The 21,937-nt window shown below is 35.0% G+C and overlaps 1 protein-coding gene across 7 annotated transcripts in view; it reads left to right on the top strand.

Moving 5' to 3' along the window:
• The window catches only part of LOC150103134 (uncharacterized), a 297,815-nt gene that overhangs the window by 83,613 nt on the left and 192,265 nt on the right, over window positions 1-21,937 (top strand). For all 7 annotated transcript variants that reach the window (XM_090397967.1, XM_090397972.1, XM_090397966.1 and 4 more), the window contains exons 3-5: window positions 5,035-5,076; window positions 12,447-12,521; window positions 18,030-18,243. In XM_090397967.1, the coding sequence (XP_090254093.1) occupies window positions 5,049-5,076; window positions 12,447-12,521; window positions 18,030-18,243 (317 nt within the window). In that variant the 5' untranslated portion in view covers window positions 5,035-5,048. The remainder of the gene's footprint in view (window positions 1-5,034; window positions 5,077-12,446; window positions 12,522-18,029; window positions 18,244-21,937) is intronic.

Below are 21,937 nucleotides of genomic sequence, written 5' to 3'. Positions count from 1 at the left end.
CTCAGATCCATAAGTTAAAACTGGTTTGAACACTGTCTTGTACACAGCTAATTTAGTGTTCAGACTAATTTCTCTCTTATTCCATACGAATTTATTCATTTGACTTTCTACCATACCAGCTTTATTGATTCTATTGTCTATTTCCATATTTAATTTACAATCTTCAGTAAAAATCGTGCCTAAGTAGCTGAAATGTTTTACTTGTTCCACAGGTTCTCCATTCACAACACAGTTGACATTTTCAATGATTCTGCCTATTTTCATTGTCTTTGTCTTTTTTATTGCTGACCTTCATACCATATCTATTACAACAGTTATTCAATTTAGTCAGAGAATCTTGCAGACTTGTAGCGGATTTATTTAGAAGTATAACATCGTCCACATAAAGCAAAGAGCTGACATTAACATCTCCAATTTTGATATCATGTTTAATACCACTTTCGTTCATAATGTGATCGATATAGATAATGAATAACAGAGGGGATAATGTACATCCTTGTCTCACACCAGAATTAACATTAAACCATCTTCCTGTACTTCCTTCAATTCTAACTGCTGACTTACAATTCAAATAAAGACTAAGCATTGTTTGATATAATGCCCCATTCACACCATATAACTGCAGCGTATTGAATAGCTTCTCTCTTGGCACCTTGTCATATGCCTTTTTCCAAATGGACAAAACTTAAATACAGATCTTTGTTATATTCCCATGATTTCTCCACTATTTGTTGTAAAGTGAAGATCTGATCCAGACAGCCTCTATTTGGCCTGAATCCAGCTTGTTCTTCACCAAGCTTTTCTTTCACAATTCTTCTCAACCATTTCTCAAGTATACTTGCATATATCTTACCAGGAACACTCAGTAGGGATATACCTCTGTAATTCTCACATTCAGTTTTATTTTTCTTTTTATATATGGGTACTATGAGAGCTCTACTCCAATCATCTGGAATTCATCCCTCTGTCCAGGCATTCTGAACTATGCAGTGCAGCCACTGTAAGACTCTTATACCACCATACTTCAGCATTTCTGGTCAAATATCATCTACTGCTGCTGTCTTTCCACATTTCAAGCCTTTGGCTTTTTTCTACTTCAAGTATGGATATGTATTCCTGACTGCATGCATGGGCAGTGTTTTTTACCACTGTGCTGTCATCACTGCTTGTTTCATTTAGCAGTTTTCAAAGTAATTACTCCATACTTCAAGGATATCCTTTTCTCCCGTTTTCATGTCACCTTTATCATCTCTGACTCCTTTTACAGCACTCTTTCCTCCATTCCTAAGCTTCTTCAACAACCTCCAGAATATTTTGCCACCTTCTTGATATTTATTTTCTATATTCTTGCCAAAGTCCTCCCATGACTTTTGTTTAGCTAGTTGTACACACTGTTTAGCTTTCTTACATTTGTCTCTGTATTCTCTGAGCGCACAAGCTGACTTATTTGCCAGGAACTTTTGATATGCTTTCTTCTTTTCTTTCACTGCCTCTTTAACTTCCTGTGTCCAGAAATAAAAAAATAACTTATTCTAGATAAAATAATCAGAACTCCACCAGGGAGTTCTAATTTTTTTATCTTTGCAGACAACCTTGCCACATTCTTCTCTGGCAGAATCAATCAATGTTTTCTTCAGAGTTTGCCACTGAATCTCCAAGGTTTGATTCCTGTTCTCAAACTCTTTCATTTTTTTCTTCAATAATCTTTGTGTATTTTAGTCTACAGTTCACATCTGAGAGCTGCTCAACTTTTATTTGCTTTAAAATTTTCTTACGTGTTTTTCTTTTCAATATGAAATTCAATTTTATCCTGCTCAAGACTAAATAGTGATCACTTCCAATTTCAAATCCTCTGTACACTCCGGTGTCCTGCACCAGGGAGAAAACATCACTATCAACAATAACCTCTTCTCTCTATGTGAATTTGTGCACATTTTTATGTTGGAACATGGTGTTAGTAATAACCAGTCCATGTCCTGAGCAGAAATCCAACAGATATTTGCCATCATTATTAGCTTTGCTCTTTTCTCCAAATTTTCCTAAAACATTTTTGTATGTCTGACAATCACTTCCTACTCTGCTATTTAGATCCCCAACAAGGACCAACTTTTCATTTTTCATTGTGTTAGTAGCTTTCTCTAGAGCTTCAAAAAATTCCTCCACTTCTAACTTAGTAGAACCTTCTGTGGGACCATAGGCACAAATAAGTCTCAATGTCCAGTTCCCCATTCTCATATTTTCCCACATTACTCTACTTGAGACTGCCTGCCATTCAAGAAGATTAGCCTCGTATTTTGTGTTGAATACTATGGCTACTCCTTCTTTTCCTTGATTGTCATTGTTATAATATAATATTTTGTATTTATTGCTCAGAAAGATCTCACCAGTTTTTGTCTTTTTTGTTTCCGTCACCCCTATTATGTCGATCTCTAATTCCTCAGCTCCATCTCTAGCTCCATTTCTTTTGCCATTCAGGCTTCTTACGTTGATAGTACCGATTTTTAACTCTGGTGATGTTGAGTTGGGTTTTGTTTTCAGATTTGTTCAAGTAGCTGACTTTTCGCTGTTTGCCCTGGTTCCCTGGCAAAAACAACGGGGGCCTTGTTTAACCGGGCAACGCCCCAGCTGGCATGAAATTTTGTCATGTTGTACCATTTTTTTAATTTGGTTTAACCAATAAGAATACAATTTGGTCTGCTAAATCCCAAATTGCCAGCCCATCCTTGTTCGTTCAATATCCAAGTAGATACCCAACAGGGTGCACCACGAGAAGGTGAGGATTGGACATTAGATCAGAAGCCCTGGTCGGTTCTCCACCAGGGCTTCTGATCTAATGTCCAATCCAATGATCTAATGTCTGATCCAATGTGCAATAAAGGCTATGTGGAGGTCTCCTCCACATAGTATAAAGCTGTATAAATTTGGGAAACATTTAGCAGAAGAACTTTGGCCCAAAGGCCAAGAACTACCAATATAGCTCACCAAGGGGCACCATCAGGACTTTAGGAAAACGTTAGCTTCAGTTCTCAGTTGCTGTTATGTAGTACCTGTGTGCACATGTCTTTGTATTAAGTTCCCAAGAAGATGGCAACGTGACGTATGCCGAAATATCGGAAATTATATATTAAAGTTTATTTAATTTATATTTCTAGTGTACGCTGTCAATTCCTTAATTATTAATTATCATGTTTAACCAGCGTATAAGCCTCTGTACAAGAATTTCCTAGATGTAATTCTTACACGATGCTCTGATAGATTTAAAATCTCTTTATACCGAAAACCAACTCATACTAACAGATATCTGCACTATCAATCTCGTCACTTTCCACCACAAAAGCTCGGAACTATTTCTACCTTAGGACACAGAGCACAATCTCTTTTAAATGAACCAGATGAACTCCAAAAAGAAATTGAACAACTTTCTCTTATCTTTAAACAAAATGGATATTCTGAAAAAACAATTAAGAAATTTTTTCTGGATCCTCCTAGGCAGTGTACTATGGAAACTACTGATTTTAAAGGTAGCATCTCAATACCTTACATTAGTTCAGTCTCCAATAAATTGTCTAAAGTCCTTAAAAAAATACAACATCAGGATGTTTCTCACTACACTCCCTAAAGTCTGTTCTCTTATAAGCCATCCGAAGCCTATTCGTCATAACCTGAAATATCCAGGTGTTTACAAGTTATGGTGCGACTGTAATATTCCTTATTTTGGACAGACTAACAAATCTGTTGAACTTCGTATAGAGGAGCATAAGAGAGACATCTCCTATAAAAGATCACATGCATCTGCGCTATCCAGTCATGTTCTTTACTCTAATAACCCTCATGACGATCTACAGAGTCACTCAGTTTGCTGGGATAAATCCGAAAACATTTTTTTGCTGTAGTGATGAGTTTGAAAGGAAAATCATGGAGTCCAGAGAAATCCTCCTTAATCCTGAACATTCGAACAGCAATTTGAGTTATAACATCCCTGATAGCCATACTGCAGTTGTTCAATACTGGTGCTCACGAGAACCTGCAAGCACACATACAACAAACAATAGCACGTTAGATAGAACGACTTGAAAAATACATTTTTGTGTCAATTATGTATTGCATTTTTTGCCTGTAATTCTCATTTTTTTGTAATTTCAATTTTTTATTATTGTGTTCTACCTTTAGTGGATACCTGAAAAAGGCTGAAACTAGTTGTATCATTAAAATTTAATATATTTTATCTCGGTTTAAAGTCATTTAAAATTTATTCTTTAAAATGTATCATTATAACAGAGTAGAAGATCAAGAATATATATATATATATATATATATATATATATATATATATATATATATATATCAACTCCACCTACATACAGTTGCAAATCTAATAGCATAACGAAAAGTAACAAATTACAGACAAGGCAAGAATGGTTTATAAATTAGCATGATAACAAGGAAAAGAGTGAACAATATCTATTCCAAAGTCGTATATTTCAACCTGAACATTTCAGGTTATCATCAGTGGCATCAGACAGTCGAATACATCCGATCTCTGGAATGTTAGATATGAGAAAAGGTTGATGATGTAAACTGCAGTCTAGTGGATAGGAGGAGGAAGGGCAATATGATAGACATATAGGATAAACATTGAAGAGGTTTCGCATGAAATTGTGGGAGATTTGGGGGGAAACAAGATGTCATCCCTGGAAGCTGTATAAGGAGGGGGTGAGCAAGGGAGTGAGAAGCAGGTTTTCTTCATGGAGAGAAATTGGAATGAATTACCTGAGAGTGTGGTGTCTGCAGAGAATTTGAATGTTTAAGGCACAGTATGATGAGCTGTGTGTATGACAAAAAAAAAGGGGGGGGGGAGACCTCCTAGATGTGTGACTCCATGGGATCTTATAATAATAATCATAATTTATAAATACTGTATTTTCATAATTGAAACAAAATTATACATCATAGTTTTATTAAATAATAACTATGTATAATTTTACAAATCAATGTGCTTGGATTCCACAGTAATAGTGACTTTTTCTTTTTTAGATTCTGATGTATGTATGATGGATGTTCTGAGAAATAGATTTGGTGAGTTATTTTTCAAAAAAATGTATAATATAAATGGTTATATGCAAGGGTTCAGAGATTCATAAGGGTTGGGGCCATTGTAAGTTATTCACTGCTACATGATTATTATATCTTGTTTTGAAAACATTCACTGAAGATGCACTAGTGTCCAGTGGCATCTTATTTTATCACTACCATATACATCATGAGAAGAACCTGGACACACAGTGTTGTAGAGCATACCCTTACTTAGCTTCTAGGGATATTGCCCTTTTGATTTCTTCTCCCTGCCACAAAATGCAAAATTTACCTTGTTTCTACTGTAAAATCACCTCACCACATTATGTCTATCATATATCTTCTGTTTCTCCCATTTTGAAGACCACATTCCTTCAGTCTGTCTTCAAATGTAAAATTCCATAGGCCAAAATATTAAAATAACTACCTGATGCTGTAATGAAAAATGGTTAAATGTGTGTGGGGTGAGATAAGAAAGGAACAGAGTTATTCTCTCACTTTACAAGTCCTTAATAAGACCACATCTAGGCTCTCATGCTTTGGTTGCCTGGGAAGATTTTCTTATTCTTACAAGTTCTCTTCAACATTGCAGTTATCTGATGCAGTGACTAAATAACCTAGTGAAAGTCTCTAAACTTTCGCTCGCTGTCTGTCAACTCTAAGTTTCTCTAAGTTGTCTTCACAACTTAGAGCAAATTCCCATTAACATAATACCTGGTCTTCAGTCCAAAATATGTAACGTTGTGAATTAATGATACTAATTAATTTGCTCACAAAATCATTTTGTTCCAATCTGCCTTCAAGGAGGATTATGTATCATTTGGTCATTGTATCATTCACAAACAGTGAATTTGCCACACTTATCAGTACCATTTAATGTTTGAATAACAAAGGCTATCCAGTATTACTAATTATAGATTATAATGGTATATTTCTTTATAGTTTATTATCTCAGATAATATTTACAGAAATAAAATTAAAACAATACTGTGTTTTGTTACCTGTAGTACAGGCGGATATAGCTATTACCATTGTAATTGGTATATTTAATTTAAGTGAATATATGTATTAATCATAATTTACAGTCAGTTTACTTTTATACAAGCCATCAGCATATTACATTTTGTAATTTGCTGTTACATCTTTAATATGCAGCAGAGAATTCGTTCTTTTTTTTTTAACCATTGTAATTTTGTGCCTAAAGTTCTAAATCATAACTAAAGGAATAAATTATATGCCATACTCACATTTTTTGTACACACACACATACTAAATCAAATCCATTTCACTTTTTCTTAGGTGAATAATATTAGTGTGCTGTAAAAACTTAGTCAGGACTGTTTTGTTGCAAATTATTCAGTGCAAATTATAATTAATATCACACTGGTGTATGTAATTGACATAACAGCATTTCAGTCACATATTGACAGTGCAAGGTGTATAATAATGTAAGTAATGTATTATAGCTAATACTGTATAGAATGAGATGAAGAGGAAGAAGAAATAGAAAAAAAAATTACAAAAGAATGATTTGAAGTAACAGCAAGATAAACTTTGCAAGAAATGTGTGTCATTCTCTTAGGTAGAGAACGAGGGATCGCCAATGGAAGTTGTGTAAGAGTATGGTTAGCAAGGGTGTTGAGACTAGATTTTTTGCTTAGAGGGTGGTGAATGGGTTGCCAAAGGTAGTTATCAATACCTTGTTAGTGTAAGGAGAGGTAGTAGGTATTGTGTAAATAATGGATCTCCCATAATGAGTCTTCTGACTCTATTGAGATACCTGTATAATAAAACTGTTAGCATAGTTGTTGAAAGAAAGAATAAATTTATAAAGTGATTTTGGTTAATTAACAGTAATAGTAATAATAATAGATGATGCTTTGAAATCTCATTGACTTTTAAGCTTGGCTCAGCCTTTATTGGATTGGATATATTTGAATATTCTTTTCATCATCCCAGTGCCATTAATACACATCAACAGCATAGGTTCAAGCACAGAACCTTATGGTACTTTACTGATCACCTTCACTTTCTTACGTATAGATCTATACATCATGGTCTGATGCCTGTTAGCCACTGTTATCCATGCCACAAGCTTTTTTTGCATACCCATCCCCTTTACTGACCAAACAGGCTGACAATTTGGGATTTAGCTGACCAAACACTGTCATATTGGCTGAAACAAAATGATTGTATAACATGATGGAAATTTTTTGCTGGCTAGCTTGCTTGGCTTCTTCTGCTGTTTTCTTCAGGGAACCAGGGTGAACAGTGAAAAATTAGTAATTGGAACACTAAAAACTTCAAATCACTATCAGCATAAGAGGCATCAACAGAAGAGAAGTAGAACTGGCAGAGGAATTGGAGAAGTATCAGGTCAGTGTAATTGGTGTTATGAAACAAAAGACAAAAAAAAGGTGAGATTTTCTAAATAACAAATAAGATGTGATATTTAAGCAAAGGTCAGGGAAAGGAAGTAGTAGCTTTAGTATTAAATACATTGATTATCCTTGACTGCATACCAGTCAAGGATAATCTTGATTGGTATGCAGTATCAAGTAGTAATGTGGACAAACATCACAATGGGAAGTTAAACAAAAGATTTCTTTTTGCCTATTCTAAAGAAGTGGAGGGATTCTTCATCATTAGAGAAGACAGTTGACACAATGAAAAGTTGTTCCTTATTGGTCTTAATAGCAGAGTAAGAAATGTCAGACATGTTAAAAAGGTTTTAGACAATTGGGAGAAATGAGCAAAGATGATGATAATGGTTCAGTACCTATTGGATTTCTCTTTAAGACATGGACTAGTAATCACTGATACCATTTTCCAACATAGATGCACACAAATTCACATGGAGAGAAGATAATCTCATTGACTCTTGTTAATATCTTCACACTAGTTCAGGACAAAAGAGTATATATACAGAGGAGACAGGAAGTGATTACCATTTAGTTTTGTACAGTTGAGTAGGACAATTAAATTAAATATCATATTGAAAAGAAAATTAAAGTTTGATTATTTAAAAAAGTTGATCAGCTTTCAAAGGTAGACTGCTAGATCTTGAATGGGAGAATTTATAAAAGAAACTTGTTTATTCAATTCTAAGTAAAAATTTCCAGTTTGTAAAAAGTAACTATAAAAGGATATTCTATGTGAAATGTTTATCAAAGTGTAAACAAAATTCCAAAGTTCGCGGGAAGACCGTTCGGGTGAACGTTTGGCTTGAGGCATAAGCATTTACACGGAAAGCGGCGCTAGTTCATTTTCCCGGAAGGTGCTACACAAAGTATCTAAAATAAGAAAAAACGTATAAATTAAAATAAAAGCCACGAAGTGGCGATGTAACAAGACTCATTGTTTTAAAATAATTGCAAGTTTGAAGACGAGACTCAAACCTTGGAAAATCATTGGCAGTAAACTCTGAAGAAAACATTGCTTGATTCAGCAAGGAAAGCATGCGAAGTTATTTGCAAGGATAGAAAACTCAGATCTATGGTGAACTCGGGAAGTTAGAGGCAGTCATGGAAAACAATAAAGCACATCAAAAGTTCCTAGCAAGTAAATCAGTATGTGCACTGAGAGAATATAGAGGATATTGCTTCTAAATTTTGAGCCAAGAAACACAAATGACAATCAAATTTTTTTGTTAATTAAGTTAGAAGACCATGCTTTTTTGTGTTCTTGAAGAACTTTATTGAAGATAATTTTCATGAAACAATTATTTTATAAAATAACCAAAGGTATTTATTTAAGTGTGCTCTTTCTTATAAATTAAGACTAAACAAGATTTAAGCACTTATTCATGACATGACATTTATAATGTCGGTATTTGCAATGCTTTGAGCAACAGTTTGTTTTCTGTCTCTTTGAGAATCATGCATTATGAATTAAAACAGTTATCAAACATTATTATATTTACTTTACTTTGACAGACACTTTACTTTGGCTTTGTGAGCTATTGCAAATTTCCAGTGGGTCTTCGTGCGAAATGAGAAAAATCCACAAGGAAACACTCGAATATTAAGAGTCGTAATGAAATTTAAGTAGTTTGTCTAGTCTAGATATATGATTAGCTACTTAGAGGGTTAGTCAAGTTTTAGTAGATGGTGCAACGTAAAATTTAAAGGTTAGAGCTAAAATTAATTCAGTATTACAGAATTTGTTTAGTTAAGATGAAGTTTTTTTAGGTTAGTCATTTTTAATTTTAATGTTTTTAAATGTATGTGTATATATATTAACTTACAATATTTCCTGAAGACAAAAACGGAACCTGGGTTATGCAATATTCTGAATTGGTCATACCACGAATGCAGAAAATCCTGCTTAGCTGGAATTCGATATGCTCAATGAGTTAGTGCGATTGATGTGATACCATTTACTGCTTTACACAAGTGATTAATCAGTTAATGCCATTTTTTTACATTATGTGAAATTTTAAGTTACGTGAAATTTTTTGTCTGCAGCCAATGGAAAAGCTGGACGTCATTAAGAGCACATGAAAGTAGTGCTAGTAATATAATTGTGCGAGACCGGGGATATATCAAACAAGAGCAAAGAATACAAAGAACAAGGAAAAGTTGCTACTGCTTCTTTAAGCATGTAGATCACCCAAAATAGAAGCCATTTATTAATCAAGATGGAGCGTTTTTTAAGTTTTTCAAGCTATTTCAGGCGTTCAATAAGTGGGGTAGTGTCTCACACCTGGCAATGAAATTCATCTCCCACTTAAGTAATGCAACTGAACATTGTTCAGAGAGACTTATCTAAAACTGAAGCATGATGGTCCATGTAATGGTATTTTGTGATGAAAGAAAAAGTTCATGTTTATTTGAAAATAATTTATTTGTTTTCATCTTTAGGAACAAACACAATAAATTGTCCAGCAAAAGCTAAATTATTGAAGGACAAATAAAGGAAATTTTGAGTAAAACCATATACTTTGTCAGCTGGACCCAAAGGTCTTTCATTTACAGTTAACCTATTAATGGTTCTATAATTGCCCTTAATTGATTGTCAGAGTAAGGTGATGTACATGATGAAAGGCAGAATGCCAAAAAAATTCCTAAGATGGTCTGAGTATTTCATCTGCTTCAGCATTATGATTGAGTGCTCTCTAAAGATAAAATGAGTATGTGTCCTGTTCTCATTTTTTGTTTTCCATTAAAATGAAATTGGTAATTGTCAAAATTTGCATTTGTGATGACTAGCATTCCCCAGTAATGTGATATGACAAACATGGGGAAGGAGGGGCACTATTTGACATGAAAAAGAATCACCAGTATGTAAACAAAATTCTTGATTAAACAAACTCCTGATCTTTTTTTTCTCAACTCTTGCTCATCACAGATGAGTACATTTTTCAAAACCTGTTTGTGTATATGTATGTAATCATATTCGCTGAACCTCTACTTTGCACAAGATAATAGTCTCAAACCTTTTGTAATAATATGAATAATATAAGTATTTTTCTAATAAATCCAACTCTACTTGAGTTGAATTTAATCTGTAATATTAGCAGTACTCTCATCCCTTATGCCTGTCTTTCCTGAATATGCCATGTCCATCTAATTCTATTTTATTCTAAGGATATTCTCTTTTGGGAACAAACACAATAAATAAATTGCCCAGCAAAAAAAGTTAAATTATTGAAGGACAAATAAAGGAAATTTTGAGTAAAATGAGGTTTCACTAATGCCAGTAATTTTTGGTTCCATTTGCATTTACTCATGCTGAGAAGGCCTTTATTCCTTGTGCTTTTGGCATTAGCGAACATGCATAATAACTGACCTTCAATGTGATTCAATCTCTTAAAACTTGATCTATTCAAATAAGTAAGCCAGAGTCGATTCTTCAGCAGAATTTCAATTTCCTTCTCCCATGACTGTTGACATTTTTGTCTATCAAAATTGAGGATTGCAAGGGGATATTCAATTGTTTGCAGATGATGTGAAGTGGGGAAGGATTATTAGTAATAGTGCAGATGTGGTAATCCTGCAAGAGGATTTGAATAAGCTAGATAGATGGGCAAATGAATGGGGGTGTCGGTTTGATGCAGCAAAATGTAAGGTCTTGAGGTTTGGGAAACATCGATGGGATGCTGCATACTCTATGGGAGGAGTTATACTGGAAGAAGTAGGGGAGACGAGATCTGGGGTTGATGATTGATAAAAACCTGAAATTTATGGGACATATTGCAAAGGTGGCGAAGGTAACACAGAGGATTGCTGCAATAATGAGAAGGACACTGACCTGCAGAGATAAAAGAGTTATCATTCCTTTGTATAAGTCTCTGATCAGACCAGACTTAGACTATTGTTCTCAGATTTCGTCTCCAGGATTTGAAGGGGTTAAATTAACTGTGGAAAGGGTACAAAGGCGGATAACAAAGATGGTTTCAGGACTGTACCATGTTAGTTATGAGGATTGGCTGAGGGAATGCGGACTGCAGAGTTTGGTGGATAGAAGGAGAGATGATATGATTGAGACTTTAAACTGTTGAGAGTTGGTTACAGGGTTGACACTGGGGAGTTCTTTCGCTTTGTTGAACAGTGGGAAGGAGTGATGACAAGAGGCCATCCCTGGAAGTTACGAAAGGAAACTGTTTGCAAGAGGGTGAGGAGTAGTTTCTTTGCATGGAGGGTGGTTGAACCATGGAATGCATTGCCTGATGGAGTGGTGAGAGCGAGAACAGTCAATGAGTTTAAGGAGTGGTATGATAGACTTTGTGTTTCTCATGGGGGGGGACCTCCCCTCGATTAGTCTCAATAGACTTTGTGTTTCTTAGGAAGGACCTCCCACGATGAGTCTTTTGACTCCATGGAGGCCTGAATAATAATAATAAAAACAACAGCTATTTTTGGAGTCAGCCCTTTGTACTCGCACATTCTTTGTCATCAATATCTATCTCTCGCCTTAGTGTGTACTTCCCAAGTTCTGTTGAAATCATCTCAGCATATGTAGTTTTATTCTCTTTTATTGTCCAACAGTTTATCCAGACTACTGACATCAAATCTGTTTTGCAAGTAAAAATCCATTTCTTCTGCGTAGTTTATTTATTAAATCATATGTAATTACATGTTTCTCAGTTTGTTTCTATTATTCCTTAGTGACTATATGTTTTAACCAAATATAAGAAATTATAATTATATTTAGTTATATAGCTGTATAATGAAATTTTTTTTGTGCTTTTTATACTATTTTTATTTTTTTTGGGGGGGGGGGGAGGGGAACAATATAAAAATGAGTGATTTCAATCATTTTAACTGAGCTATAGTATTTATGTAAAAGTGATAAATTTTCAGAATTTTAATATATTAGCATATAATTAGTTCTAAATGAAAAAAAAAGTAAACTATATATATTACTTTCAGGTATCTCTATATTCCTTTTGTGGATATATTTAACTGGCTGTGATACGCTTCCTCGGAGAGGAAGAACTTTAAATGGTAGGTAGAATTTTCTGTTGATACTGCACTTCATAAACTAAAAATTAACCATACCTAAGAATCATTTGATTGTGTATCAGTCTTTATAAAAAAAAAAAAAAAATGTTTAAGTGATATTTAGGAAGCAAAAGTAGAGATTTACCATAATCTTTATTTTAATCTATGGAAGCATTTTTCAAATTTACAGCAAGAGATAGTGAATAGACTGGTGTCCAAAAGCAAAGGATGAACTACATTTTTACCTGTATATAAAAAAATTTTCATATACAGCCAAATGTGAACATAAATTTATTGCCACCATAGTAATAAATTATATTACATAAAAAATGTGTTGTTGCAGTTTAATTTGTACAAAATTTGTGTGTTTTGGGCAAAAGTTGCAAATTTCCTAAGGATACAGTTAAAGAATTAATATATAGTACTTACAGAAAACTATGCAGAGACATTTCAGTATGGAATACGTCCACCCTGAATTGCAAAGTAACTCTCACATGCTTAGCATCAAGTGATTCAGGAGTTCTTGAAGAAAATTGGCCCACTCCTCCTTCAGAGCACGATAAGGCCTTGTTTTCTGGAGAGAAATTTTGAGCAGCAATGCATCTTCTTATTGCATCTGAAACTTGCTCTGTGGGATTGAGATCTGGAGAGTGTGCTGGCAACTCAATTCGATTAATATCCTCGGTCTCCAGAAGTATCTCCACTGCTCATGTATGATGTCGTGTGGCATTGTCATCGATAAAAATGAATTCTCCACTTACAGCACCATAAAACAATTGAACATGACACTGAAGAACTTCATTGCAATATTGTTCACCAGTCGATCTCTTTTTTCCAGAACTTGTAGCTCGGTGCATCTATTAAGAATAATGCCTCCCCATGGCATGACCCCACCACTGCCATATCTATCCCTTTCAAGAACATTCTTGCCATGTTAAGCGATACCACTTTCAAACCAGATCCACTATCGTCTAGAATCGGAGGAAAAACTAAAACAACTCATCTATAAAGAGTACATTAGCCCACTGGTATCTTGTCCAATTTTTATAGATGCCACACCATTGAAAACATGCTCTACAGTGAGCTGTAGATAAAGGGATGCAGACTTCAGGCATATAGGCCTACTTGTTGTAAATGTCTTGTCACAGTTTGTCAAGATATCGATGTACCTGTGCTTAAATGAAGCTGATGTGCATGCTGACCTGCTGTGATGCATGCCTTGATGTTATAACCAAAAATCTGTCTTCATTCTCCATGGCAGAATGAGGGTGACCTCTTAGCAAATGTCTGTAAAACATTCCATTGGTTTGAAACACTGCCCATAGCCTGGATACAATGTTATGTGAGAAAAACTTTCTGGCAATATCAATAATTCTGCATCCTTCTTCAAGCTTACAAACAATTCTACCCTAAGTGAAATCAACTAGATGTCTTTGAGACATTACGAGACATCCACATTTACAAACTTTATTCCTTCATGAAAAGTGAAAAGTACTTCCTTTAAACATAATTCACCTAGCACAGCATTTTGCCTTTTATCCTGTTGAGTGCTATCATGGACCCAATTTGCATGCATGATTTAAAAAATTTTAATGTGTACCTGCTTTCTATTCGAAATAGTCACTTATACAAATTAACACAAGCCAATTTGTCTGAAGTTGTGGTTGTAATCTTTGTAAATAGTGTTTGTCCTTAGATTTTGGACACCAGTGTACTCTAAATGAAATAATATGGTATGGCACAAAAAAAACAGCTGAACTTTAACACTCCCTTCAGTACATGCAGGATGAGATATGCTGTTCGACTGCATGTACATTAATGGAAGAGCATATGTAGTCTATGCCATTAATTTTAGCTGTAGCAATGGTGTTGACATTGGAAGAAAAGACGTTTATAGTTGAACATTATTTTCATTAATAGGAGTTGGTAGAGCAAATGGCCCAAGTCTGTGACATGTTTGTGAGCAGTTTGTTTCGTCGCTTCCATGAGTGTGCCCCTAAGCAATAGTGTCATTGCCTTAATTGAGAGGTTCAGGCATACGGAGTGTTCTGTTACAATGCAAAGAGTATTTGGGGAAACCACAAACTACTAACAGAAATGAGAATCACAGGCATGTGCTGGAGGAAGTGTTACAGTCTTTAAAATGCAGTCAATGCGAATAGTGGTAAAACTTGGGATACTGAGGCAGTCGCTACAGAGCATCCTTAAGGAGCTGGATGCCTTTTTGTACGTCACTCAAGTTGGTCAGTGTTTAATGGCAACAGATTATGCTGCATGGCAGGAATACTGCACGTGCATGCTGACAGTGAGTTACCTGGTCTCATATAGAAATAGTTTTTTTTTTTGCTGTTGGAAACTCAGATTTTTCATCCCACAAAACAAGCACAGCCGGAAGAACACATAATTTACAAGCATAGTAGACAATGCAGATAGAATTAATGACCTTATCAAAAGCAGTAGCCAAGTTACTTGGTTGTGACAGTCCATTGAACCTTGAAAGGGAAGATTGGATGGGGTGAGATGTTCTGATGGTCAAGACAGTTGCTGTTAACAAAGTACTTCATAACTATCATTTCAAACAAACTTCTGATGATGAAAATCATAATGCAATTATTTTTCCATACATTATCATTTGGATTGAGCAGAAAAAAAATGCTACTTGGGAACTAACAAAGAAACCCATAACAGCATCAACGTGCGAATGTATTCCAAAGGTCAAAAGGCTGGATAAGGTAGGGGTAAAATGGATGAATGAGTAAGCATGAAATCCAGAAAAGCACTTTGGGGACAGTGCAAGATGAATAATGGTAATAATCAGTTGCATGAAGAGCATAAAGAACAAGCTGACAGTGACTTGGTAAGGACAACAAAAGTGTGGTATAAGCAGAAATTTTCAAATCAGGTGAAGAAAAACTCAAGTAAGTTTGTGGCAAGTAGAAGAAAGAGTGGTTATGGTAAGATGATGAAAAATGGTAGAATGGTAACTGCTGCAGAAGAAATTGTTTAGGTATTCAGTGATAATTTTATAAGTTTGTTTCATCCTGATCAGGGTGGAATAATGGAGAGTATGGCTTAATTGTGAATGAGCAGGGAGATATTTGAGGAAATGACCTTGATATCAATAAGGTGATAGGATTTGATGACATCACCACATGTCTTAAGGGAATGTTCCAGGAAATTGCTAATAGTATTCATATGCCTGTTTAATAATAATCTTACAATAGCATAGGTTCCAAGGGAGTGGAAAGTAAGTAAAATTGTTCCACTGAATAAAGGTGGTAATAAGGCTGTGGCTACAAATTATAGGCCAATTTATATATCTGGAGTTGTGGTGGAGGTACTAGAGATTGGTCAGAAGTAGGATACAGAAATGGGTTGATAACAGCAGTATTTTCTGTTGTTATCAGCATGGGTTTGTTAAAGGGAGATCATGTTTTATTAACGTATGTATTAACAAGTGGTTTCTCCCTTCCATTTGGACAGGTTGAGCCCTCCTAATGAGGGATTAAGTATGTATTTTATGACTGTAGATATGTGTGTGTTCACGGGGCCAGTTTGCCTGTTCTGAGGGATGAAAAAAACCCTCTACCTCTGTATGAGACCAGCTAATTCACCTTTAGTCGAAAAAGACCAGATGAAGGTTCCTCATGTCATGGATGGGAATTGAACCCAGGTCTTTCCAACCTAAGGGCTTCATCTATACAGACTGGGCCACTCTGTACCAACAAGGTGACAAATTCCTTGGACAGGGGAGATGCAGATACAGTGGTATACTTGCATTTTGCAAAAGCTTTTGATAGACTTCCATATGACAGGCAGTTAAATAAATTGAAACAGATGGGATTGGATAGCAAACTTTTGTGTTGGATCAGTGACTAGCTATAAGACAGGTATCAGAAAGTTGTATATCGGGGTACGGTATCCTGAAAGAGGAAGGTCACTAATGGTGTGTGAGTCAGTTTTAACCATTGTTCAATTTGTATATTAATGATATTAGGATCAGTTTAACTAGTTGTATGCAGCTGTTTGCAAAATTGGGGAGAGCAATGTAGAGTTAAGCAGATATTATGTCCTTACAGAAGGACTTGAATATATTCCATGAATAGGCAGGCAAGTGGAATTGTCAGTTGAATGTTGCCAAGTGTAAGGTTTTGAAATTTGGTAATCAACAATGTGATGCAAAGAAAATGCTTGGCAGGAAAACTTTAAAGAAGGTAGAAGAGAAGAAAGAGGGGAGTGGTGAGGGACAAGGACCTAAAATTCAGAGGCTACATTGCACAAGGTGTGAATACATCATATATGATAATGGCAGTGATGCAGAGGACCCTGACATGCAGAAATAAAGAGGTTATGATGCTATTGTTTAAGGTCTTGATCATGTTTATTTGGATTATTATGCACAGATTTGGTCACTAGGTTTTCATGGTTACAAGGGTATGTTAGAATGGGTCCAGAGATGATTCACAAAGATGGTCAGCATTCTTTGGAATGTGGACAGATTGAAAGTAGATTGAAAGTAAAGTCTCGTGAATAGGAGGAGTGTGTGTGGGGGGGGGGAGGATATGATTGAAACATATAAGCTAGTCAGGGGTTGTTATCAGGTTGATGTGGAAGAGATTTTTCATAGAATTGGAGGGGAGGGGCATCAAAAATTATTATTAAAGCTTTGTATACTTTAAAGCTTTTAGCACTACTATTCTATAGAATTGATTTTGGTGTTTGCTATTAGTATAAATATTTTTTATGCAATTGTGTAAATCTATTTTCACAAAATAAGATTATATTAACTTTGTCATTTTTACATTGCTAAATGCTATATTTTGAGTCTTGTTCTCATAGGATGGGTTGTTTTGTTCACATGGAAGGAATCAGGTCATCCAAATGAGACGTACAGTAAATATGTGACATTAGATTTCCCATATTTTGGTGGTTATTTAAAATTTGGAAATGACAATCATGAATGACTTTCATGGGTTATTATATAATGGTATATGCTTCTCTCTCTCTCTCTCTTTAATCACTTGCCCACACTTTGCAGTGTTCTGTTATGGGTCTTGTGACTTATGTATTGGGTCCATATAAAAATCAATACACCAAATAATACTTAGGAGACTTAAAACTTAATTGAAATAATTTCATGTCAAAAATAAAAGCATAGCATTATCCCTAAAACTTGTTTAGTATCTATTTAGCTCTCCTTGAAGGAAATATTAGGATCTGAGAAAATGCCTTGCCATCTATCTCACTTGCTTATTCTGAAACAGACAACTTGCAAAAGCCTAGACATTTATTCTGTCCTTGAAAATATTTGAATCTGTCTTTTCTGTTGTGACTGAACTACAAAAGTATATCGCATACATGAAATCTTAAGCTCTTGGTCTTCAGTACAGATAAGACAGTTAAAATTCTGAAAAATGGTTATTTCACCATTGGTTGTAAAGATAGATTTTCCCTAGATGGATATTAAAATTTATATCTGGTGAATGACAATTGGATTATTTTGCATTTCAGTGATTTGCAGTTGGATGATGACCCACAAAATATATAACATTGCCCAAGGAGAAACTTACCACTTAACTGCATCTGAAAATGGGACCAGCTGGCCCAGAACCTGGAAGAACTGTAGATTCAAACTTATTACTTGTTCATCCTGCCATTTTGTTGTATCTATCCACCATATTGATGTGCCTTCATGTTTTGAACAAGACAGTAGAAGTTCCTGCAAGTAAGAACCACTTTCACATTTATAATGTCCATTTCACTCTATTATTTATTGATTTAGTATTTATGATAAAAAAAATTTATTTAAAAAGATGGATTGAAATTATATTTGCTAGATAGTTTGTGAAAAACTTAAACCTTTCCTGGAAGTAAATATACTTTCAGGAAGTATATTTGAACATGAAATATGAATATTCTTCTGAAACTTTATTATCAGAAGTTAGTAATGTACTTTTGAAATGCCAGTTATTGCAACTTTCATGCACTAATAGATGGATTTCTTAGTGCAAATGTCAGTTTCTGAAGCTGATAGCATTATAGTATGTGCAGTCTTATCAGAGTTAATATTTTTTGACAAATTATATGAAACATAATTTGTCAAAAAATAATTGCTGTAGATGAACTCATTAATGTATTTCTGAAGTATAAATGAAGCATCATTTGATACACTAGGAAGTGTGAAGTACAACTTGGTGAAATAGTAGAAAGTGATATTAAAAAAGTTATTCAAGCATGTTTACTTAGAGTATAAACTGGGGGCAAATACTATAAAATCAACCAGCATGCTATGCATTCAGGGGAGATAATTATGATAATAGGTGCATAGGATAAAACAAATACATAGATCAAAAATTTTCTTTAAAGAATGAGTCACTTGATTCATAAAGGACATTCAGTAATGCCAAATTGGAGGCTGCTATTGATTCAGATTTAAACAATATCTGGTGCTTGCAAAGGGTTTCATTGTGAGTGAAACCATTTTTGCAAGCACCAGATATTGTTAACTAGGAAAAAAATGTTACACACCTAACAAATTGGTTCTGTATGTATGGTCTCTAGAGCCAAGTATTTGCCAATTCTGTTAAAAATAAATATATAAATATAAAAATTACATTAAAAAATGACCACATACTTCAGACTCCACTTACTTGTTTTTCATATCACAGTAAACATCCATTTTTGGAAATGGCTTGTGGACAGAACACCAAACAAATTGATAATCATTCAGTGAATCTGTTATCTGCATGTTTCATGAATCCATAATGTGAGCTTTTGCTATGTGTGGAATACCAGTTAAATCATTCATTATAAATTACTGTCCTCTGGTTAATCACAAGGGACATCCTAACTATTAACTTTTCAGGAAATAATGTATACTGAAATATTCTAAGACTTTAATTAATACTTTCCTATATTTTGGCAATGTTACATTGCCATCATCAGGCATCACAAATGGAGTCAAAAGACTCATCTTAGGAGATCCATTCTATCCATTAACACAATACCCGTCATACATCTCTTCTTAAACCTATTCACTATTGGGGTGCCTACACCCACTTATGGCAATTCATTCCACTCATTCACCACTCTCCAAGAAAAGAACTTGGTCTATACACCCTTATTAACACCACTCTTAGACATCTTCCAAGTGTGATCCCTTCTTCTCTCCCTACCCCCAATGTATTAAAAACTTTCTTCTATGTCAATCTTAGTGTCCATTTAGTAACTTATAAGTTTATATTATATCTGCTCTCCTCTGCCCATCAGCTGAACTCTGCAACTCACACACCCTCAATCTCTCCTCATAGGGAATATTCCATAGACCTCTTACCAGCTTGGTCACTTGTCTCCGAATCTTCATCTCCCAATCCCCAAGAAACGTAGGTGACCAAGTCTGTGCACAGTAGCACAGTAGTCAGCTTGTAATATATCTATCACCTTTATCAACCCTTATCCTCTCTAGTTTTGCATCATTGGCAAACAACGTCCTCCTTCAGATCTTCTGCTATATCATTAATATACATATTGAAGAGTAGTAGTTCTAGTACGGAGCCGTGGGGCACTCCACTAGTCACTCTCATTTGCCTTGATTCCACTCCACCATACACCACCCCTTTGTCTATCAGCCATTTCCTATCCATGCCACCAGCCTCATATCCATTCCCATTTGCTCCAACTTATGTAATAGTTTTCCCATGTGATATTCTATCAAATGCCTTTGCAAAGTCCAGCGGTATCATGGTGTAGCCATTTCCTTGTTCCACTTCTGCTGTCATCTTATTATAAAATGTGAATAAATTACTGAGACAAGACCTCCCTTTCACAAAGCCATGCTTTCCCCTATAGAGCATCATATTTCTATTCACCATTCTTGACTTTTACTTTTAACCAACTTTTCCAATACTTTAACCATCACTCCAGAGATACTAATTGGTCTGCGATTTGCTACTTCTGTCTTGGAACCACCTTTATGTAATGGAGCCATATTATCCTCATTCCACTCCCTTGGAACTTTTTCCAAATCTGAGACTTGCTACCACTTCACTTGCACATTTTTGTAGCACATGAGCAGACATGCCATCCAGGTACACTGCTGTATTCACATATTTTACAATGTACTGAGTATCTCCAGTTCATCTACCTCAGTGCTCGCATCAATCTGTCACTTCAGTAACTGCAGTCTTAGAAGTCACCACAGGATGATATACCCTTGCAAAGTGATAACTTAGTAACTGAACTATTTTTTCTGCTTCTGTCACTTTTCTACCATCAGCACTGAGTAAATTTATCTTTCCATAATCATTATTTCTCTTATTTATGTAGTGAAACTTTTGGATTTACTTTTGCTTGCTTAGCTAATTTTCTCTCAAAATCTAATTTAGCCTTCCTTACCATACTAGTTACTCTTGTTGCTTGTGCTTTAACTGCTGATGGGCATGCTGTGATCATCTTGTTAAAATTCCATCCCCATTGCTTTCCTTTTTTGCAACTTCTGTTTTTTATTGCTAGTTATCCACTGAATCACTACTCGGTTTATCCTTCTCACCCTGTGTATGCACTCTGATACTGCCTCAGTCAAATAATCCTTAACCACTTCCCATGCACTAATACATTATAAGCACACAAATTCTGCAAATCTTATTCATAAACATACAAAACCCACAGTTAAATAACCAAAAAGCTTATCTGAACATTTCATTCATGCTCAGATCTTCATCTGAAGTGCCCTCTCTGTTATTAGTAATTCATTTGTCTGTAATGAATATTTCTGTTCACACCTATTCTTTCCCTTCCTTAAATGTGCGACTCATAGTTCACATGGTTTACATACATACACATTTCAGTCATTTAAATATACTAAACAAATAGAGAATTTCCATAAATTATTAATTTCTAATATATCCTGAAAAAGATTAGCCTTTAACACAGTTTTGATTTCAATGGAAGCATATGCCATGTGTGGTTTGCCCACCAAATATGCAAGCAGGAAGCAAAAGACAAATTCTTATATCTCAAGTGCAGCACAAGATAGTCTCTGCTCATCCCAAACATAATAATATTCAATTCATCATATTCAATTGATATTACTCTTACAATTCTGCACTCAAGGATGTTGCAATAGAATACAAATTTTGATCTTGGGCATTTCTTAACCTGTTGAAAGAATCTTGAAGCTTTGCCTGATATCCACATTTTTCACTCAACAGTATTTCTAATGCTTGCCAACAACTTTTACCTCTATCTTTTTAGTGAATGTTTCCCAGATTCCCTTGAGTGTAATTTAACATACTTTGGACACACTAGCTGGTCTTTGGAAGAGAGGATTAGTGAATATCACTATTATGTCGAGTACAACAAACTTCAAAAGTATAGTCTTTCTTATCCAGCAAGGGATTGAGAATGAAAGTGTTTGCCTT

This window comes from Typopeltis vanoorti, chromosome 9 (genome assembly GCF_054136105.1).
Source record: "Typopeltis vanoorti isolate ZY-2024b chromosome 9, IOZ_Tvanoo_1.0, whole genome shotgun sequence".
Classification (NCBI taxonomy): domain Eukaryota; kingdom Metazoa; phylum Arthropoda; class Arachnida; order Uropygi; family Thelyphonidae; genus Typopeltis; species Typopeltis vanoorti.
Note: the sequence above shows the minus strand (reverse complement) of the source record. Positions and strands in the feature narration are given on the sequence as shown.